This window comes from Diospyros lotus, chromosome 4 (assembly GCF_014633365.1).
Source record: "Diospyros lotus cultivar Yz01 chromosome 4, ASM1463336v1, whole genome shotgun sequence".
Taxonomy (NCBI): Eukaryota; Viridiplantae; Streptophyta; class Magnoliopsida; order Ericales; family Ebenaceae; genus Diospyros; species Diospyros lotus.
The window spans coordinates 41,066,843-41,086,083 of NC_068341.1; the positions used below are offsets into that span (position 1 = coordinate 41,066,843).

Genomic DNA, 19,241 nt, shown 5'->3' on the forward strand with positions numbered 1-19,241 from the left:
CTCAATCAATATGTTTCTGGGTCACCTAGCTCCGATGCCTCCGTGTAAATTTTGATGAAAATATAATCATATATTTTGTGGTTACTGGCATTATATTTTGATTGAGAATACCTTAACTATAATCTGTCTTTGAGTTCTTAAACTCATCTACTGGGCAGGGCTGAAGCAAAGCTTATCCGAGACATTGCCATTGATATTCTAAATAGACTGGGATATAATGGTTCAAACGATCTTGAAGATGTTGTTGGATTGCTTCCTCGTGTAGCAGAAGTGATGTCAAAATTAGAAATGGGATTGGATTTGGATGACCCACGTGTAGTAGGGATATATGGAATGGGAGGTATAGGAAAGACTACTATTGCCAAGGCTGTCTATCACCAAATTCGTACTCGGTTTCAAGCTAGTTGCTACCTTCCGAATGTCAGAGAAGCTGCTGATGGGAAGCATGGCTTGGAGTCATTGCAAAAATCTCTTCTTGTTGATATCCACTCGGTCTCAGACAGTGATATAAAAATAAGAAATATTGATTGGCTTGGGGCAATAAGGAACGCGATAGGGAATAAGAAGGTTCTTGTAGTCCTGGATGATGTAGACCATTTAGATCAGCTGAATGGCCTCGCTGGTAAACTTGATTGGTTTGGTCCAGGAAGCAGAATTATAATAACGACCAGAAACGATCATTTACTTGCTAGATATGGTCCAAGAAGAAGTCATGTCTACAATGTTGAGGGACTAAATTATGAGGATGCTTCTAGGCTATTTTGTTGTAAAGCATTCTGGGACAACCAGCCAACGCCAGGTTTTGAGCATCTTATAAAAAGTGCAGTTGATTACGCCAAGGGAGTTCCACTGGCTCTTAATGTTTTGGGCTGTTTTCTAATTGACAGAGAGGTAAACGAATGGCAGAGTGCAATCCGTAGATTGAGACAAGAGCCTCATCCAGATATTCAGAAAGTGCTGAAATTAAGCTATGACGGATTGGGGCGTGAGGAGAAGAAAATTTTCCTTGACATTGCCTGCTTCTTTAAATGGTATAGCATGGAGTACTCCATAGTTGTGAATATACTGAATGCTTGTGGTTTCCAGGCCAATATTGGAGTACGTGTTCTTAAAGACAAGGCACTTGTAACGATAAGAGACAATATGATAGATATGCATGATCTGATACAAGATATGGGATGGCATATTGTTAAAGAAGAATCCCCAGATGAGCCTGGTCGAAGAAGCAGGTTGTGTAAGTGCGAAGACATCTACCACACACTCACAAAAAAAACCGTAAGTGCAAGTGCTCTCATTTGAGAATGTGTTGAATTTGTCAATTATCTTCTCATCTAAGAGCTTAGGTTTGTCCAGGGAGGGGTATCTTTATTTTTTACATTTTTATTTTTACTCTCAACAATATCTTCTCATGCATGGCCTAACTTTATTATGTAATTGGACCAACAAAATCTTTGCCTGTTAAATTATGAATCATCATGTAATCACAAAACTTAAACTAGTATGTAGAAATATATATCTTGAACTTGTATAATATTATTTTTTCTTCTCCCAATAGAATGGAACATATTTAAATAGATTATTTTCCACAGCATTCACTTTGTTTGTTTAAGGATAAAAGTTGTGTTTCTGTTTTGTCAAGATTTGATTTCTTATTTTTACCGCTTGTTTGTTAGGGGACAGAAGCAGTGGAGACCATAATTTTGCATTCTTATGGAACAAAAAAGATATCTTTGAGTCCTGATACGTTTTCAAAGATGATCAAATTGCGACTGCTTCAGCTTAGTAATGTTCAGCTTCCTAATGGTCTCGACTACCTCTCCAATGATTTACGCCTTCTTGATTGGCACAGATACCCTTTAAAATTTCTGCCATCAAATTTTCAACCGGACAGCCTTGTCACACTAAAAATGTCGAATAGCCGCCTGGAACAACCTTGGAATGGAAGAATGGTATGAGTAAAAGTAAATCCTATTGCCATTTTTTTTTTTTTTTTTTACTATATGTGCTTGCGTTATTGAAATCCTATTTATCCTAATAAATTTTGTCTATTGATATTTATGATATTTATGACAGTGCCTAGACGAGTTGAAATACGTTGACCTCAGTTTTTCACCGTACATAACCAAGAACCTAGATTTTACACATGTAACAAATCTTAAGAGATTGGTTCTTGAAGGTTGTACGAACATTGTTGAGATCTCATCCATTGAAGCCATCAAAGGGCTTGCGTTCTTAAATTTGAAGGGCTTGAATCATCTTAAGGTTCTTCCTACGGGCTGTTGGCTTAAATCCCTTGAAGGACTTTATCTTTCTGGTTGCTCAAAACTCAAAAATGTTTCTGACGTCTTAGCGTCTACGAAATGCTTAATTTATCTTGAGTTGGATGGGACTTGTGTGGTGGAACTGCCAGTTGAACATCTCAGCAATCTTATATTTATTAGTCTGAAGGATTGCAAAGAACTTACAAGTCTTCGCATTTGTGGGTTGAAACTTCTTATAACTTTGGATGTTTCTGGCTGCTCAAAACTTAGCAAGTTGCCTGAGAACATAGGAGGATTGGAGAGTTTGTGCAATCTTCGGGCTAAGTGTACTGCCATTAAGCAACTGCCATCCTCGATTATACACTTGAAGAATCTTAGGAGTTTGGGTTTAAGTCAATGCAGGGGACCAATAACATCAACACCCGATGACCTAGGCTCCTTATCCTTGTTAGTAGATTTAGACCTTAGTGGTAGCAGCATTATTAGTTTGCCAGCAAGCATCAGAGATCTTTACGAGCTTATGCATCTTGTATTGGTGGATTGCAAGAAGCTTAAAACGTTGCCTTATCTCCCGATAAATATCAAATACATTAATGTAGGTGGATGCACATCATTAGAAACATTCCCGGATCCGGCCATATTGCCTAGAAAGCTTGGGACGGCCAATTTTAGTAATTGTCATACACTAATAAAGAATAGGCCCAGCCTCCCCTTTGAACTTGTCAGAAATTCTCTTAAGGTACATCTCTTTCTCTCTCTCTCTCTCTCTCTCTCTCTCTCTCTCTCTAGATCTGATGTCTTTATTTGTTGTAGCAGGTTGTTCCTACTGACAGATATTGTTATATTGCTGTTCCTGGAAGAGAGATTCCAAAGTGTTTCAGCAATCAAAATAATATGGGGCATTATGTTGGAATCCAGTTAATGCCAGATCGGTATCAAAGGCTCAATGGTTTTGTTATATGTGTTGTTTTTGAAGCAACGGCTCCTTCAATTGATGCCGATGCGGAATGCGATGTGATATGTTTCGTGATGTGGAATGATGATGAGGTCAAACGCATGACATTCACTACTTACATTTCCCAATTCCAGCCCTATTACTTATTTTTGCATTACATACCATTTCAAAGAAGAGGTTATTTGGATGAAGAATTGATGAAGAATGAGATCATCTTTTATTTTAGAGTTGATGAAGAATGGTCTAAAGACCCTGAAGTGATTGCCCCAGTAAAATGCGCTGTTCATGCGGTATATGAGAATGATGAAGAATGGCCAGATCCACATTCAAGTATCCAACTAAGCGACTGTGATGATGAGTATGGGTCAACTGAACGGACACAGGGTGTTGTATCGAAAAAGAGAAGTTGTCATAACCATGACTACAAGGCAGACGCAAGAGAACAATCGAACCCTAAGAGATTGAGAGATGATGTTGTCCAAGGGAGGGACTCTCAGTCTGAGTTATTAGAAATTTCACTTGAAAATATAATAAATTCAAAAATGAAAGAAGGATACGGCGGGGAAGGATGTCATATTTATTTCTAGGTAGAAATTCAGTATGGTATTTGGTGGATTGATGGGAGGTTGGAAGTCGAACTACCTGTTCATCTATATATGTTTTCAAACCTTTATGAGGTCATTTTGGCTTTTATGAATTTGTGAGTTATATTGATTTGAGTGTTGTTATATCATTTGTAAGTTTTATTTAATACACTTTATTTTCAAATAAAATATAATAATTGTACAATCTTTTTAACATTTTAAATTAATATTTAACTCCATAAATAAATTAAACAATCACTAAATTCACATTATTTTAATATCAGATTTTATAAAACAAAATAATAACAATTTATAACATTCAATTTAGTTTATAAAATATAAACTTAAATCAAAATAATTTTATTGACTAATGATAAATGAGAAATAGTTAACATTTTCTTATTAATTATTAATATCTATAATCATTGTAAAAAAAAAAAAAAAGATATATAATTAACTAGATAGTTGATTGAATTCTCGTCACTATGGGGTTTTAGACCATCACGTGAATTCTAGTCACATGATGGTGTGACAACTCTTTCAATTCTATTAAGAAAAGTTAGTATAATTTTACAAAATAAAATTGGTTTATTTTGTAATACCCTAAGACCTTGGGCTCTCGGGTATTATAACAATAGTCCCATCATATAATTTATATTTTTAGTACACATATTTGGTAATTGCAGTTTATGAAATATAATATATGTATGATTAAAAATTATATTTTCTATTATATATTTTTAATGTATATTTATATTTTTAAAAATATATATTTGGAGTTTCTTAAACAAAAATAAGTTTCTTAGTAGCTTAGGGCTATGTTATATAAAAATGTACTCATTTATAAATTTAGATCACTTTATTATTTGGGTTCTTTCATTTATGGATTATTATTTTGATATTAAAACTCACATGGGTTGAATTATATATTTGGATTATGCTTTACTTATGAATGAAATGGTTTGAAACCTATTCAATCTCTTGTGTATTTCACAACATTTTTCTTCTATCATTATTTATAAACTCAAATTGACAATATATTGTATAAAATCACTAATTAGTTTTTCGAAAAACCTGAAAAACTACCAAATTTGTCCTACAATTTTTCATCAAGTATAAAAGAATTTTATATATTATTTTATATGGAATATTTGTTAGTGATTGCTTGCATATTTATTTTTTATAAATAATAATTACATTAAAAGAAAATATTACAAAAGCGTCTGCATATCAAAATTAGAACATATCTCAAGTTTCACAATAAAAAGTGTCGTTGCATGGATATATATATTTATTTGATTGTAAATGTCGTTGTCAAGTCGTCTGAATTTACAAAAATAAGAAAACAATCAAAGGGTGCGATGAGATCTCCATGCAAACACTTCAATGTTTAAGTCAGACATTGAAGATAATAAAAACTGTATTGAAACTAATATCAGATACGTACCATTTCAGAAATAATTGCATATTTTTTTATAAAGAAATACAAAGTGATCCAAAGTGTCGTACGATTAAGATTATTATAGATAACGCTTATCTTGATTAATCATAATATGATTGGAATTAGGATCGCCATAAATGACATATATCTTTTATAGATGATGTTTATCTTACCCTTTTGCAAATGAAATTTCTTGTGAATAATTATTTATCCTAATATTATGAAATTCTTATAGAATTAGAATTCTTCATGGATGATTGATTATCTTTCTATAAAATTTTTTGGATGTCATAGTTATCTAGTTTACACATTGCATAGGACCCCCATGTACAAAAAATTTACGCATTTTACTCTAAAAAGACATTTCGGACATTTACTTATGACATAACAATTTCTCTCCAGTGTCTTATTTGAGTTTCTCGAATGAAAGAGTAGATTGTGTCGTGAATTGCCTTCATTTTTTATGGTAGATTATTCACACACTTTTTCTAGGCTTCTGATTTTGGATTATTTTCGCGTTTTTTGTATTTTTATTTTTAAATCGTTCTCAAGCCCTCCTGTTTTGGATTTTAAACGTTTTAAGAATTTTTGTATTTTTATGGTTCAATATAATGCCTACATCCGTATCCATATTTTTGTTTTTACGGTTTGATATAACGTCTACATCCGCAATTAAACAACATTCATATCTTTGTTTTGGCGACTTGGTGTAACGCTTATGTCCACAAATGAAGGGAGTCATTCGTCTGTTGACATTATTGACCCTTAGCATTTAATGTATAAATATTTTTGCTGGTATGTATATTGTTATTAATTTTTTCAAAAAGAAGATATATTAGATTTTTTAATTAGAAATGCATGAAAAAAGCTCATCACTAGCAAAAAAATAAAAATAAAAAATAAAAACCAGAGCATAAGAATCAACACAAAAAAAAAAAATGGAAAGGGCCAAATATGAAACCTGCAAACAAAAAAAAAAAAAAAAATTTTATCAATTTAATTATTTTAATTTTTATATTTTGAACCGAAACAAAACAATTGAAATTGTTAAATTTAATAATCTAACCAAATCAATTCTTAGTTGAAACCAAACTAAATCAATAATTTCTGTAATAACTCGAGAGACCAAGGTCAGATCCAAGAAGGAATTCTAGAGAAGTTATTATATATGTATCGAGAATAATAAAAAAGAAAATAATACCAATTAGATATTGTTTGAACTAAATATAGATAAAGAACTTTCGGATTAAACGTGCTTGAGCTAAGATAGCTCAAGGATGGGTGACTCTTGAGAAATTCATGTAAACATAATTAGGATAAGTTGATCCAGTCATTTCTATCGTTCGATGTGAAATACTATATTTTCAATCTATTTAATTTAATTGTTTTGATTAAATCAAATTTTATGCTCCTACCCTCATTTATTTTATGGGCCAGATGTATGGAAAGCATGCCTCGCAATCATTTTAACATAATAATATAATTATATTCAATAATTTTTTAAATCTATTATCCTCCCTCTCATGTTCACTGAACTCATTGACCACTTTTGTGAAGCTTTATTTGGTATGACTTATCGTGAAGTTTGAACCTAAAGGTATAAATATTTTTATTAGTCAGTGTATAATTTTTTTTTTAAATAATGAGTTTATTAATGTGAGAAACTACAATTTTTTTAAAAAAAACTCAGAAGTCAAAAAGCTCAAATAAAAAGTTTTATCAAAAGTATGAAAAATAGGCTGAATTTCTCACTAAAAAGATAGTTTATAAAATCTTGTCTTATTAATCAAATTTCATAAGAATATATTTTCATCAATTTATTTATAGGAATAATACTATTGCATATTTTTTTAAATTATAAAATATTTTAATAATTAAGCATCTTCTTTTCTAGTATATTGCACTAATAAACAATACCATTATATGCTGAATAATAAAATTTAAATGATTATATATGAGATTTGACTTTGCTCGATTAGTCTCACTGATTAAATTGAAAATTAATTAACAAATCAATTTGATGAGTAGTAAAAAATCAGTATTAATCCGTTAAGTTAATATCATTAAATTCCACCGTTATTTAAGTGACATGAAAGTCTATGTGACATTTTTAGAATGACATGACTCTCGTGTTATCCCACCATCACTCTTTTTTCTTTGTTTTTTCTTTATTGGGTATAATTAACAAATAAAGAAAAAATTAACAAATCCATTGACCACTATCTTTTCTTTTTTGTTTCCCATATTCTCCTCATCTTTTGGATATCAACGCATCACTTTCCAAAATACAATAAGTTATAGGCAAAACGCGTCACCTTCCAAAACACAATAAATTATAGGCAAAAAGTTGTCATTAATGGGATTCTAAAATTGTCGAAGTGAAGTTCAAACCAATTGATTCATCTCTCCTATAAATTCTACCAAATTGGTTTTATCAATAAATTAATATCCGTATCAATTACTAGTAGTATTTCTCCATTTATCTCCCTAATAGTGCCTAATAATCCAATTTATATTATCAATGTTATCCGCTACTAATTTTCTTTTTTGTCATATTTTTCCTTATTCGACCAACTACTAATTGGTAGAGTTGGCGATGGTTCGGTTTGATTTCGATTTTTGCCAAAACCATAATCAAACCAAACTTAAATTACTAAAACCAAAACCAAACCATTACCCATTTGGTTTTAAAAATTTAAAATCATAACCAAACCATTCGGTTTCGGTTTAACCATGATTTTTTTAGTTTAATCCATATCAACAAATAAAGACAAATAGCATTCATAAATTTTTTTGATAATTTCACAACAAACAAAGATAAATTCTAATAAAGTTACCTTATTCTTGCATAAAGTTACAAAACTTATTGGATATAAAATCACATTTTCAAACCTACAATTGTTAAGATCAATAAATTAATATGTGCATAATTAAATTATAATTTAAGCTAAAAAAATTAGTTACGAAAGTTAATACCTTCATCAACAACATTAATATATTCTTCGTAAATTGATGCATATCCATCTGAAATGAATAAGCCAACTCCATCTAACAAAATTATAAATATAAAAAATAAATTAATATGAAGAGAAATGAGGCAGAGAGCGAGAGGCAGCGAGGGTGAGAGAGATCGAGGGCCAGCGAGAGCAAGAGGGGCCGAGCCCTAGCGAGAGCAAGAAAGATGTAGCGAGGGCGAGGGCGAGTGAGAGCAAGAAAGATGTAGCGAGGGCGAGGGCGAGTGAGAGCAAGAGAGATACAGAAAGCGAGGGCGACTGGTGAGCTCGCGCGGAGGAGCAAGAGAAATGAGGTAGAAAGGGTGAGAGAGATCGAGGGCAAGCAAGAGCAGGGGCTGAGCCCTAGCGAGAGCAAGAGAGATCCAGCGAGGGCGAACGAGAGCAAGAGAGATGCAGAGAGCAAGGCGAGGGCGGGCGGACGAGCGAGAGGCAGCGAGGGTGAGAGAGAGTGAGAGCGAGGTCGAGAGAGGAAGGAAAAGAGAAGGGAAGAAGGGTTTGCGAGTAAGGCAATTGGGCTGGGGTGGGTTGGGCTCAGGTGGGTGGGGTTGTATATAATATATATTATATATGCATATTATATTATTATATATATATTCGATTCGGTTCGGTTACCCACTATTCGATTCGGGTTTTGGTTTGGTTTTAGTAAAAACCATAACCAAACTATACCCATTGAAACAGTGTTCGGTTTTTTTTCGAATCAAACCATTACCCAGTCAAACGATTTTTAGCCGCGTTGATCGGTTCAGTTTCGGTTCGGTTCCCCACGATTTCAATTGCAATTGCCATCCCTACTAATTGACTTGTTTGACCAACTTTCTATCTATTAGCTTTACCCAACTTAACGAACCAAGAAAAAAAAAAAAAGAAGTTGATATATAACAAGAGAAGAAGAAAAAAAATCCATTAATAACTAAAACAAACATCTATATATATATATATATTTAATTTTGAGATTAAAAAACAAAACCCTTCTTATAAAACAATCATTAAGAAAATATTTTCGTAATTTTTGGAACCTATTTAAATTTTAAAGCACAAGTTGAAAGTTTAATAGGATTATATTATATTAATTAGCAATCATTATAATAATTACTCCTTTTATAAAAGTTAGTAATTAATTACATTTATAAAAGTTAGTTAGTAATTAATTACATTTATAAAAGTTAGGAAAGGAGTTGTTGGCGAATGGAAGCGAAGGGGCAGATCCAAGTCCTGGCCGGCGGTGTCGCCGGGCGGTGCAGCTGTGAGTGGAGGTAGACGGCCAGAATTAGTGGATGGAGGATCGGTTTGTTCTGGGCAGCGTGGACCTGGTCGGATTGTTCTGTCGGGTCGTTCGGACCATGGCAGTGTTGAGTCTTCAATTCCATCGTCTCCTCCACGCGGGTGCGGTGGCCGGTCTGCTGGGAATTCCCAACAGTATTCGGATGGGGCTATCAATGCTGTGGCAGGAGAGTCGGTCATGAAGCGGCGGCTCAGGTATGATCGATTGATGGAACAGATGATCAAAGATGCGGGGATGCATGGGCTATCTTGCTGATGATCCGCTGATGTATCGTTCCCCTGATGAGCGACGTTTAATGTTCTTAACGATGCAGAAATTCAGATCAGTCTGGTATGGCCAAGGTGATTGTTTACCAGCTCAGGTCGATGGATTGCATAAGAAGACGGAGACTGGGTTTCTGCTTGATGATGACTCGGGTGGGTCATCTGGGGATGAAGACATGGAGTTGGCTAATCATATGATGGTTCTACTGGGGGATCGGTGGCGGTCCAAGAAGACTCGAATGGTAGAGTTGGCTTTTCTGATGATCGGGGTTTAGCCTCTAAGATTATTGGGTCATCCTCGGAGGAGCATGAAGTCTTGGAGAAGGCTAGGGAGTCGGCCAAGCAATCAGCTAACCCGTTATTTGAAGCCTCTACTATGCAAGAGAGAGAGAGGATGCATGGTGATGGTCAGAATATGCAAAGAAAAGGGGTGTTGGTGGATAATGATGATCTGTTAGCATGTTCTTCGGTGCAGCCCTCAAGACGATGGAGTGATGAGATGGATAAAGTCCCTGAAGGTAGTATGGGTCTCAGTGGGGATGCTGGAGGTGGCAGTGGCAGAGAGTTCCATCGAGGCTCGATCATAGAGGATCAGCGATGCCAGATGCAGGCCATGGGGGTTGTTGCTGGGACTCGAAGTGCAGAAGCTAGAAGGGAAAATCCGGCTACGTTCGGACGATCTTTTGATGTTTCCGGCGCGTGTGATCGGCGGTGGGTTCAGCATCAGTCAAGCGGGGAAGGGCATTTCGCTTTGGAGGATTTCCCGAAGTTGGTCGCGCGTGATCTGACAAGGGATCGTGGGGCGGATTCTCCCATAATTCGTGGGATTTCAGAGGACTCGAGGGGACATGATATGACCTCCGGTGGGTCCCATGGCAAGCTTGATAGACTGAAAACTGCTGGGCATGAAGGGCACGTGGAGACTGGCCTTATTAGTGGGGAATATGGATCAGCTAAATGATGGTATCAAAGCTGGGTACCAAAAAGCCCAATTTAATTATAGGTAGCCGATTAATGGATTGGGTCGTTCGGGTAGTAAGGCTCAGCCTATTTTGGAGAATGTTTCTCATGCTCAAGGGTTGAGGCCTAATGGTAATGGGAATATGTCTTGGGCTGGTCTGGTTGGTTCTAATGACAATCGAATGCCTAGGAAATTGCCATATTATCCACTGCTTAATTCGTCCTCTGATGGGCCTGTTGTTCGTTTTTCAGAGGATGTTATTAATGAAGGCGCGAGGTATTGAAGAAACATGTTAATTGGTTATTTTGTCAAAAAATGTCTCTCATTTCATGTGGTACAATCTATTGCACAGAGAATGTGGCAGCGCTTTGGCCTTATTGAGGTATTGTCTAATAACTCAGGGTGTTTTTTATTTCATTTTGATAATGAAATAGATAGGTTGAAAGTTTTTGATGGTGGGCCTTGGCATTTCATGAGGTGCCCATTAATTTTAAAAATCTGGGAAGTGGGCATGGATTTATCTGAGGAAGCCTACTCATCGTTACCTATATGGATCAAAATATTTAATATTTCTTTTGAGGGGTGGAATGTAAAGGGTATTGCCATTGTTGTAGGTGCCCTAAGGCGTCCCATTCATGTGGATTTCGCGACAGAAGACCGCTCCAGAATTGGTTTTGCAAGGGTATGCGTGGAGATGGATGTTTTTTCTGATTTTTCCAAATTTGTTACTCTAGATCATGGCCTTGATGAAGGCTTGGGGGAGCCCAATTTCTTGAGGATGCCAGTAGAGTATCAGTGGGTTCCCTTAAGGTATAGTCAGTGTAGGGTGTTTGGTCATTCTTTGGATCGATGCCCTAGGAATCTCGATAAGGCAAGTCAGGGTCTAGCTAAGGGTCAAGTGATGAATAGAGAAGAGGATACTGAGAAGATACGATGGAAGGCTAAGGCTAGTGGGGCTTTAATCAAGATTACTGAGCAGGTAAACGCAGCTTGCTCCGGTACTTCGAGAGGTGCTAGTGATCTAGTGGTGACGCATGTTTGTCCTATTCCAGAGGAAGATATGGATTTCCCAGTCTCCTAGGGAATTGAATTGTCCTATGAATATAGGTCTTGTGGTTGATACGAATTTGTTGAGTGAGGAGTCATCTGTGCGAGTCCATGAAGAAGAGTGTGGTGTTCAATCTTCTCAGTCGAATGACTCAAGTTCTGATTATGCTCCGGTCAAGTCCAAGGCTCAGAAGAAGCGAGAGAGTATGAAGAAAAATGTGCGTGCTAAGGCAAACCATGTTATTAGTGTCGATCGGCCTATGATTACAAATCCGACTTGAGTCCATTTTAGTTCTTTGTGTGTTTAGATCTTTTATCCTTATTGATTGTGGCTTCTCTCATTTATTGAGGGTGTATTTTCCTTTTAGTTGTTTGGTGCAGGGTATGCCCTATCTACAGCTGTAGGTTTTGTCTTCCTTTTTATATAATTCTTACTTATAGAAAAAAAATAAAAAAAAATGAAATGCTAACTATCATATACTATATTTTCAAACAAAAAATATTTATTATACATTATTTTTAATATTTAAATACTTTTGATAATTGGTAATAAACACTTAAAAAATAAATATATTATCACAAATCAATGAGATTTAGACGCTAAAATAATGTTCAATAAGATGCAGTAGACGTCATTTCTTTTTAGACAAAAGTATTTGTTATATTTTATTTTTAAATTCAACAACACTTTTAACGATCAATGATAAATTCATCATGTTTTACAACATCTTAGCATTCGAAAAATGTGTGTTGTTTTAAACAAATATTATTTGAAAATGTGTATTAAGTATATTTAATTATTGGGGTTAGCAAGCTCAAAAACTAAAAAAGTAACCGTATTATGTATGTGTAAATAAGAAAATAATTATATCTTATTTTATTATGACTTAAAGATTATAGATTAAAGTTACTAAATAACTTTTCAAGTAATTGTGATTTTCTTAAGGTAACATTTGTTAAAATGAGCAAGATAAAAGAGTATCAAGATAAGTTTTGAATGTTTTTCAAGAAATGATCAATATAAGACTAGAAAATATTTCAAGATTTCTATTAAATTTTTTGAAATTTATTGAAAATTATATTTTTTCTTTATATATGTTTGTTAAATGCATATGATAAGCATCGAGATAAAATTTATTTTATCAAAATATCTCTATTACTAAATTTATTCAAAACTGTATGTTAACAACAACAAAAAATTTATGATTAAAATTAATTTTTATGATTAATGTGAATTGTCAAAAAAATAAAAAAATGTTTTATTTTCTAAATTCATGTTCAAAAATATATTTAAAAAAAAGTTAAAAAGTACAAATAATTATTGGTGCAATTCCACTTAGATAATTAAAAATAGACAAAACATAAAATAATAAAATATAAAATAAAAAAAATGGACCAGCGAAAGGAAGATTGAAGAAGAAGAAGATCGCAAGAAGATTGATGAAGTTAAGGAGATTAAAGGAAGATCAAAGAAATACCAGTGGACAGACGAACAAGAAGCCAAGAGGGAAGATCGACGATCGCTGGATAGTGAAACGAAGGGCAAACGGAGACCAACGACGGATTGACGATTTGATGGCAATGAAGAAGATGAAAGGCTAGGAAGATCGATGGTCGAACGGACAGTGAGAGGAATACGATGAACAATGAAAAAAGAATTGGGTGAGTGCTTTTATATACAGGTATATGGATAATTTAGGTTTATTTGTAAATTTTCAAATAAATTTATCTTGAGATGGTCAAATAAATTTATTTGAAAAAAGTTAGATAAGAGATCACGTGAAAGGTTTTTTGGAGAAACTCAGATAAGTTTAACAAAACACGTTAAAAATGACAAATATCCAGAATATTAATATATATATATATATTTTGGATTACGCACCATCACGAGCGCCCTCCGCCAGCTCGCCCCCAGGCCATCACGAGGGAGATAAATCAAGATATGCACTCGCACAGCCTAAGAATTGAACCAATGCCACCTAACGACACAGGCATGCAAGGTACGCCCTTGGAACTGCTAGGTTTATGCCTGGTGAGGGGATATTTTACTAAGAGCAAAATTACTATACTACCCTCGGAGACTACCAGTATGATGCCGCTATGTGCCTATCTCAGGAAATGCCACATGGCATCTAGATCTTCATCCTTCATCTCATATTTAATTTTGAACGAGGTTGACTCGGCCAATCGAGATTCTCTCCAACGTCTGGTTCAGAGGTTATCTTATCTCTTCAGAGTATGCTCTACGTCATCTTTAAATAGAGGTCAACTTCTATAGATATGGATCATCTGACTACTTGTTCACTTTCCATTTTGGGCATATTCTTCTACTGACTTGAGCGTCGGAGTTCTCCCAGGGGATTAAAGCCCCGCCCTTGCAGGTACTTGGTTCGAGGCAGACTTCGGTGATCGGTCCAGTATCATCATTTAGTTATGTATGTTTCAAGGTCCTTGGGGGTAACCCATTATTGATAAAATTTCCTCAAGTTCTGAATATTCCAAGTATTCTTTATAGGAGTGCCGTCCATGGTCTCAAGCCGGTATGCCCCAGGGCTGAGGGTCTCGGTAACCCGATAGGGGCCTTTTCAGGTCGGCGACAACTTGTTAGAGTCTCGGGGGTTGCTGACACTCGCTCGACGAAGGACCAGATCGCTAGGTAGAAAACTTCAAGCTTTCACCCTTCGATTGTAGTACCTCTCAATCCGCTGATTATAAACCGTCTAGCGGACCCTTGCTTCGTCTCTAAACTCCTCCACTGTATCTAAGTTATTCCTCAAATCTTACTCATTGGATTCTAGGTCAAAATGCTCCACCCTAAAAGTTGGGATCCCGATCTCTACCGGAATAAGGGCCTCTGAGCCATAACATAAGCTGAATGGGGTCTCCCCAGTGGACCTCATCCTCATGGTCCGGTAAGACCAAAGGATGCTCGGTAACTCGTTACTGACTTGAGCGTCGGAGTTCTCCCGGGGGATTAAAGCCCCGCCCTTACAGGTACTTGGTTCGAGAGAGATCTCGGTGATCGGTCCAGTATCATCAGTGTCCTGGGAGCGAATATTTCATATATTTAACTTTTTCTCCATCTTGATTAACCATCACCACCTAAACAAACTATATAAATAATATTTTGAAAACTGAGGGGTTCAAACACTAAATTAACTATACAAATATCCAAAATTACTTATTTTGATCATGGCAAGGATAACACCGATAACCAACAAGAATCGGTGAAGCTGCTCAAGACTTTTGTATGAAAGAAATGAAATTATAATATTTTAAAATAATATTTAACTCCACAAAATAAATTAAACAATCACTAAATTCACATTTATTTTAATATCAGATTTCATAAAATAAAACAAAAACAATTTATAAAATTCAACTTAATATTATTCTTATTAATTAATTATTAATATCAATAACATTCAACTTAATATTAGTCAATAACAAAATAATTCGATTGACTAATGATAAATGAGAAATAATTAACATTATTCTTATTAATTATTAATATCTATAATCATTGTAAAAAAAAAATTAGAAAATGATATATACAGTGAATCACAACGGTTGGTTGAATCCTTATGACCATGGGATTCGAGTTCACAATCTCCACAGCCAAGGATATGGTCGATGATGGTGTGAGAATCCTTCCAATTTCAATTATTATTAATTAGTTCAGAAAAAAGGTGTTGCGTTTTTCATGAATCTTTTCATCGATGAGAAATCAATTTGAGAGTGATTGAATTGAATGTGATTAATAATTAAAATGAAATAGAAAAGAGTTATAAATTAATTATATTTATGATTAATTTTAAATAAAATTATTATTAATTATTTCATATATATGAGCAAACTGTTATTAATTTTTTGGATAAAATTATTATAAAGTATTAAATTTTATGAAAATACTATAATTTGTTTCTAATATAAAAAAATTTGTTTATCTTTGAGAGATTTTTTTTTTGTGGACATAGAGACTTGTGAAAGTGGGCCTCCTTTGCAAGCTGGCCTCCGCCGCCTCCCCCACGCAAACGAAGACACGCCTATGCGTCTTCACGTGCCTCAGCCAAAGTTCGTGGCAGACTGGGCCCACCGCGTTTACATTCACTGAACTGGTGTTCGCCCTTTAGGCCTCTGTGGCTTTGCATAGGCGATAGGTCTTCTTGAATGAAATACGACGTCTTGGGGAATGAAATTTCGAGGAGATTTCCATACCCACCGCATTTATACTTTCATGGTACAGTAAATACGAAGCCCTGTTTGTTTTCGGAGCAGCTGAATAATGGCTTCCACCAGCGCCCAATTGCGGCAGGACGGAGCTTCTCTCCCTTCTGGGTCTAGTTGTTGGAAATACGACGTCTTCTTGAGCTTCAGAGGCACAGACACCCGAAACGACTTCGTTGACCATCTCTATTCAGCTCTACATGAGAAGGTCATTTTCACATTCAAGGATGACCAGAGGCTCGAGAGAGGTGAATCTATTTCTCCGGCGCTCCTGAAAGCCATCGAAGAGTCGAGGTTTGCCGTGGTTGTTTTCTCCGAGAACTACGCTTCTTCCAAGTGGTGCTTGGAGGAACTCGTTAAGATCCTTGAGTGCAAGAAGACGAGGGCATTCACCGTTTTGCCGGTGTACTATAAAGTAGATCCCTCGGATTTACGAAAACAAAGAGGGAGCGTTGGAGAAGCATTCGCCAAACACGAGCGAGATTCCAACGAAGAGGAGGAGAGGCAGAAGGTGCAGAGATGGAGGAATGCTCTAACGGAAGCGGCCAACATTTCTGGGTGGGATTCAGAAACACACGGGTAACAACAACTACCTCTCAACAAGTCAAACCTTTTATTAAATATTAATTAACTCTGTATTTGTATAATTCCTTCTTAAAATATGTCATGATGTTTAATTCCTTGTTAAAATAATTAAATTTTAATCCAAAAATTGTCAAAACATCTATATTATTTAATGAATTTAGCTTAATACATACCATATTGGATTTGGTAATATCTAAGTGAAATTCAATTATAAATGGCTCTGTTGCATTTGGCCCCTATTAGATATAGATGGAATCTAAATAGAGGCTTCAAGTCCTTAACAGAGGGGTCCCTTCTGAGTTAGCATTTTTAATTTGACAGTTCTTTCGTAATTGCTGGTAGTTGGACTTTTCATGGATATTAATATTCAATATTAATTCATTATAATGTGTTACTTCTGCCGCAATTATCTCACGTTAAAGAAAGAAAACTAAAACTAAAAGTAAAATTGAACCAAAAGAATTGGATTATGTCTAGGTACATATTTTCTCAATCAATATGACCCCGATGCCTCCAAGTAAATTTTGATGAAAATATAATCATATATTTTGTGGTTACTTGCATTATATTATGATTGAGAATATCTTAACTATGATCTGTCGTTGAGTTCTTAAACTCATCTAATGGGCAGGGCTGAAGCAAAGCTGGTCCGAGACATTGCCATTGATATTCTAAATAGACTGGGATATAATGGTTCAAGCGATCTTGAAGATGTTGTTGGATTGCTTCCTCGTGTAGCAGAAGTGATGTCAAAATTAGAAATGGGATTGGATTTGGATGACCCACGTGTAGTAGGGATATGTGGAATGGGAGGTATAGGAAAGACTACTATTGCCAAGGCTGTCTATCACCAAATTCGTACTCGGTTTCAAGCTAGTTGCTACCTTCCGAATGTCAGAGAAGCTGCTGATGGGAAGCATGGCTTGGAGTCATTGCAAAAATCTCTTCTTGTTGATATTCGTTTGGTCTCAGACAGTGATATAAAAATAAGGAATATTGATTGGCCTTGGTCAATAAGGAACGCAGTAGGGAATAAGAGGGTTCTTGTAGTCCTGGATGATGTAGACCATTCAGATCAGCTGGATGTCCTCATTGGTACACTTGATTGGTTTGGTCCAGGAAGCAGAATTATGATAACGACCAGAAACAGTCATTTACTTGCCAGATATGGTCCAAGAAGTCATGTCTACAATGTTGAGGGACTAAACGACAAGGAAGCTTTTAAGCTATTTTGTTGTAAAGCATTCTGGAACAACCAACCAACGCCAAGTTTTGAGGATCTTATAAAAAGTGCAGTTGATTATGCCAAAGGAGTTCCACTGGCTCTTAGAGTTTTGGGTTGTTTTCTAATTGGCAGAAAGGTAAACGAATGGCAAAGTGCAATCCATAGATTAAGACAAGAACCTAATCCAGATATTCAAAAAGTGCTCAAATTAAGCTATGACAGACTGGGGCGTGAGGAGCAGGAAATTTTCCTCGACATTGCATGCTTCTTTAAATGGTATAGCATGGAGTACTGCACAGTTGTGAATTTGCTGGATGCCTGTGGTTTCCACGCAGATATTGGAATACGTGTTCTTGAAGACAAGGCACTTGTAACGATAAAGGACAATATCCTTACAAGAGACAAGAAGATAGATATGCATGATCTAATACAAGAAATGGGATGGCATATTGTTAATGAAGAATCCCTAAAAGAGCCCGATAGAAGAAGTAGGTTGTGGAAGTACAAAGACATCTACCATATACTCACAAAAAAAACTGTAAGTGCAAGTGCTCTCATTTGAGAATGTGTAGAATTTGTCAATTATCGTCTTATTGAAGAGCCTAGGTTTGTCCAGTGAGGGGTATCTTTATTTTTTATATTTTTATTTTTACTCTCAACAATATCTTCTCATGCATGCTTGGCCAAAATTCATTATGTAATTGGACCAACAAAATCTTTGCCTGTTAAATTATGAATCATCATATCATCGCAAAACTTAAACCAGTACACAGAAATATATATCTTGAACTTGTATAATATTATTTTTTGCTCCCAATAGAATGGTACATAAATAAATAGATTATTTTGCAATGCATTCACTTTGTTTGTTTTAAGGATAAAAGCTGTGTTTCCCTTTCATCAAGATTCGGTTTCTTATTTTTACCACTTGTTTGTTAGGGGACAAAAGCTGTGGAGACCATTTTTTTGTATTCTTATGGAACAAGAGGGATATCTTTGAGTCCTGATACGTTTTCAAATATGAGCAAATTGCGACTGCTCAAGCTTAGTTATGTTCAGCTTCCTAATGGTCTCAACTACCTCTCTAATGATTTATGCCTTCTTGATTGGCACGGATACCCTTCAAAATACCTGCCATCAAATTTTCAACTAGACAACCTTGTCACACTAAAAATGTCGAGTAGCTGCCTGAAACAACCTTGGAATGGAAGAATGGTATGAGTAAAATAAATCTTATTGCTTTTTTTCTTTTTTTTTTACTATATATGCTTGTGTTACTGAAATCCTATTTATCCTAATAAACTTTGTCTATTGATATGTATGGCAGTGCCTAGACAAGTTGAAATACGTTGACCTCAGTTATTCACCATGCATAACCCAGAACCTAGATTTT

The 19,241-nt window shown here is 35.3% G+C and overlaps 2 protein-coding genes across 3 annotated transcripts in view; both read left to right on the plus strand.

Moving 5' to 3' along the window:
- LOC127800316 (disease resistance protein RUN1-like) overlaps positions 1 to 3,932 on the plus strand; it is a 68,119-nt gene extending 64,187 nt beyond the window's left edge. The window contains exons 3-6 of the mRNA XM_052334863.1: positions 159 to 1,275; positions 1,674 to 1,949; positions 2,074 to 3,000; positions 3,075 to 3,932. Of these exons, the coding sequence (XP_052190823.1) occupies positions 159 to 1,275; positions 1,674 to 1,949; positions 2,074 to 3,000; positions 3,075 to 3,803 (3,049 nt within the window). The 3' untranslated portion in view covers positions 3,804 to 3,932. The remainder of the gene's footprint in view (positions 1 to 158; positions 1,276 to 1,673; positions 1,950 to 2,073; positions 3,001 to 3,074) is intronic.
- Positions 3,933 to 16,019: 12,087 nt separating this feature from the next.
- The window catches only part of LOC127800319 (disease resistance protein RPV1-like), a 93,255-nt gene continuing 90,033 nt past the window's right edge, over positions 16,020 to 19,241 (plus strand). The window contains exons 1-2 of one of the 2 annotated variants that reach the window (XM_052334868.1): positions 16,020 to 16,617; positions 17,255 to 18,340. In XM_052334868.1, the coding sequence (XP_052190828.1) occupies positions 16,097 to 16,617; positions 17,255 to 18,340 (1,607 nt within the window). In that variant the 5' untranslated portion in view covers positions 16,020 to 16,096. The remainder of the gene's footprint in view (positions 16,618 to 17,254; positions 18,341 to 19,241) is intronic. The other variant, XM_052334869.1, reaches the window with a different exon arrangement.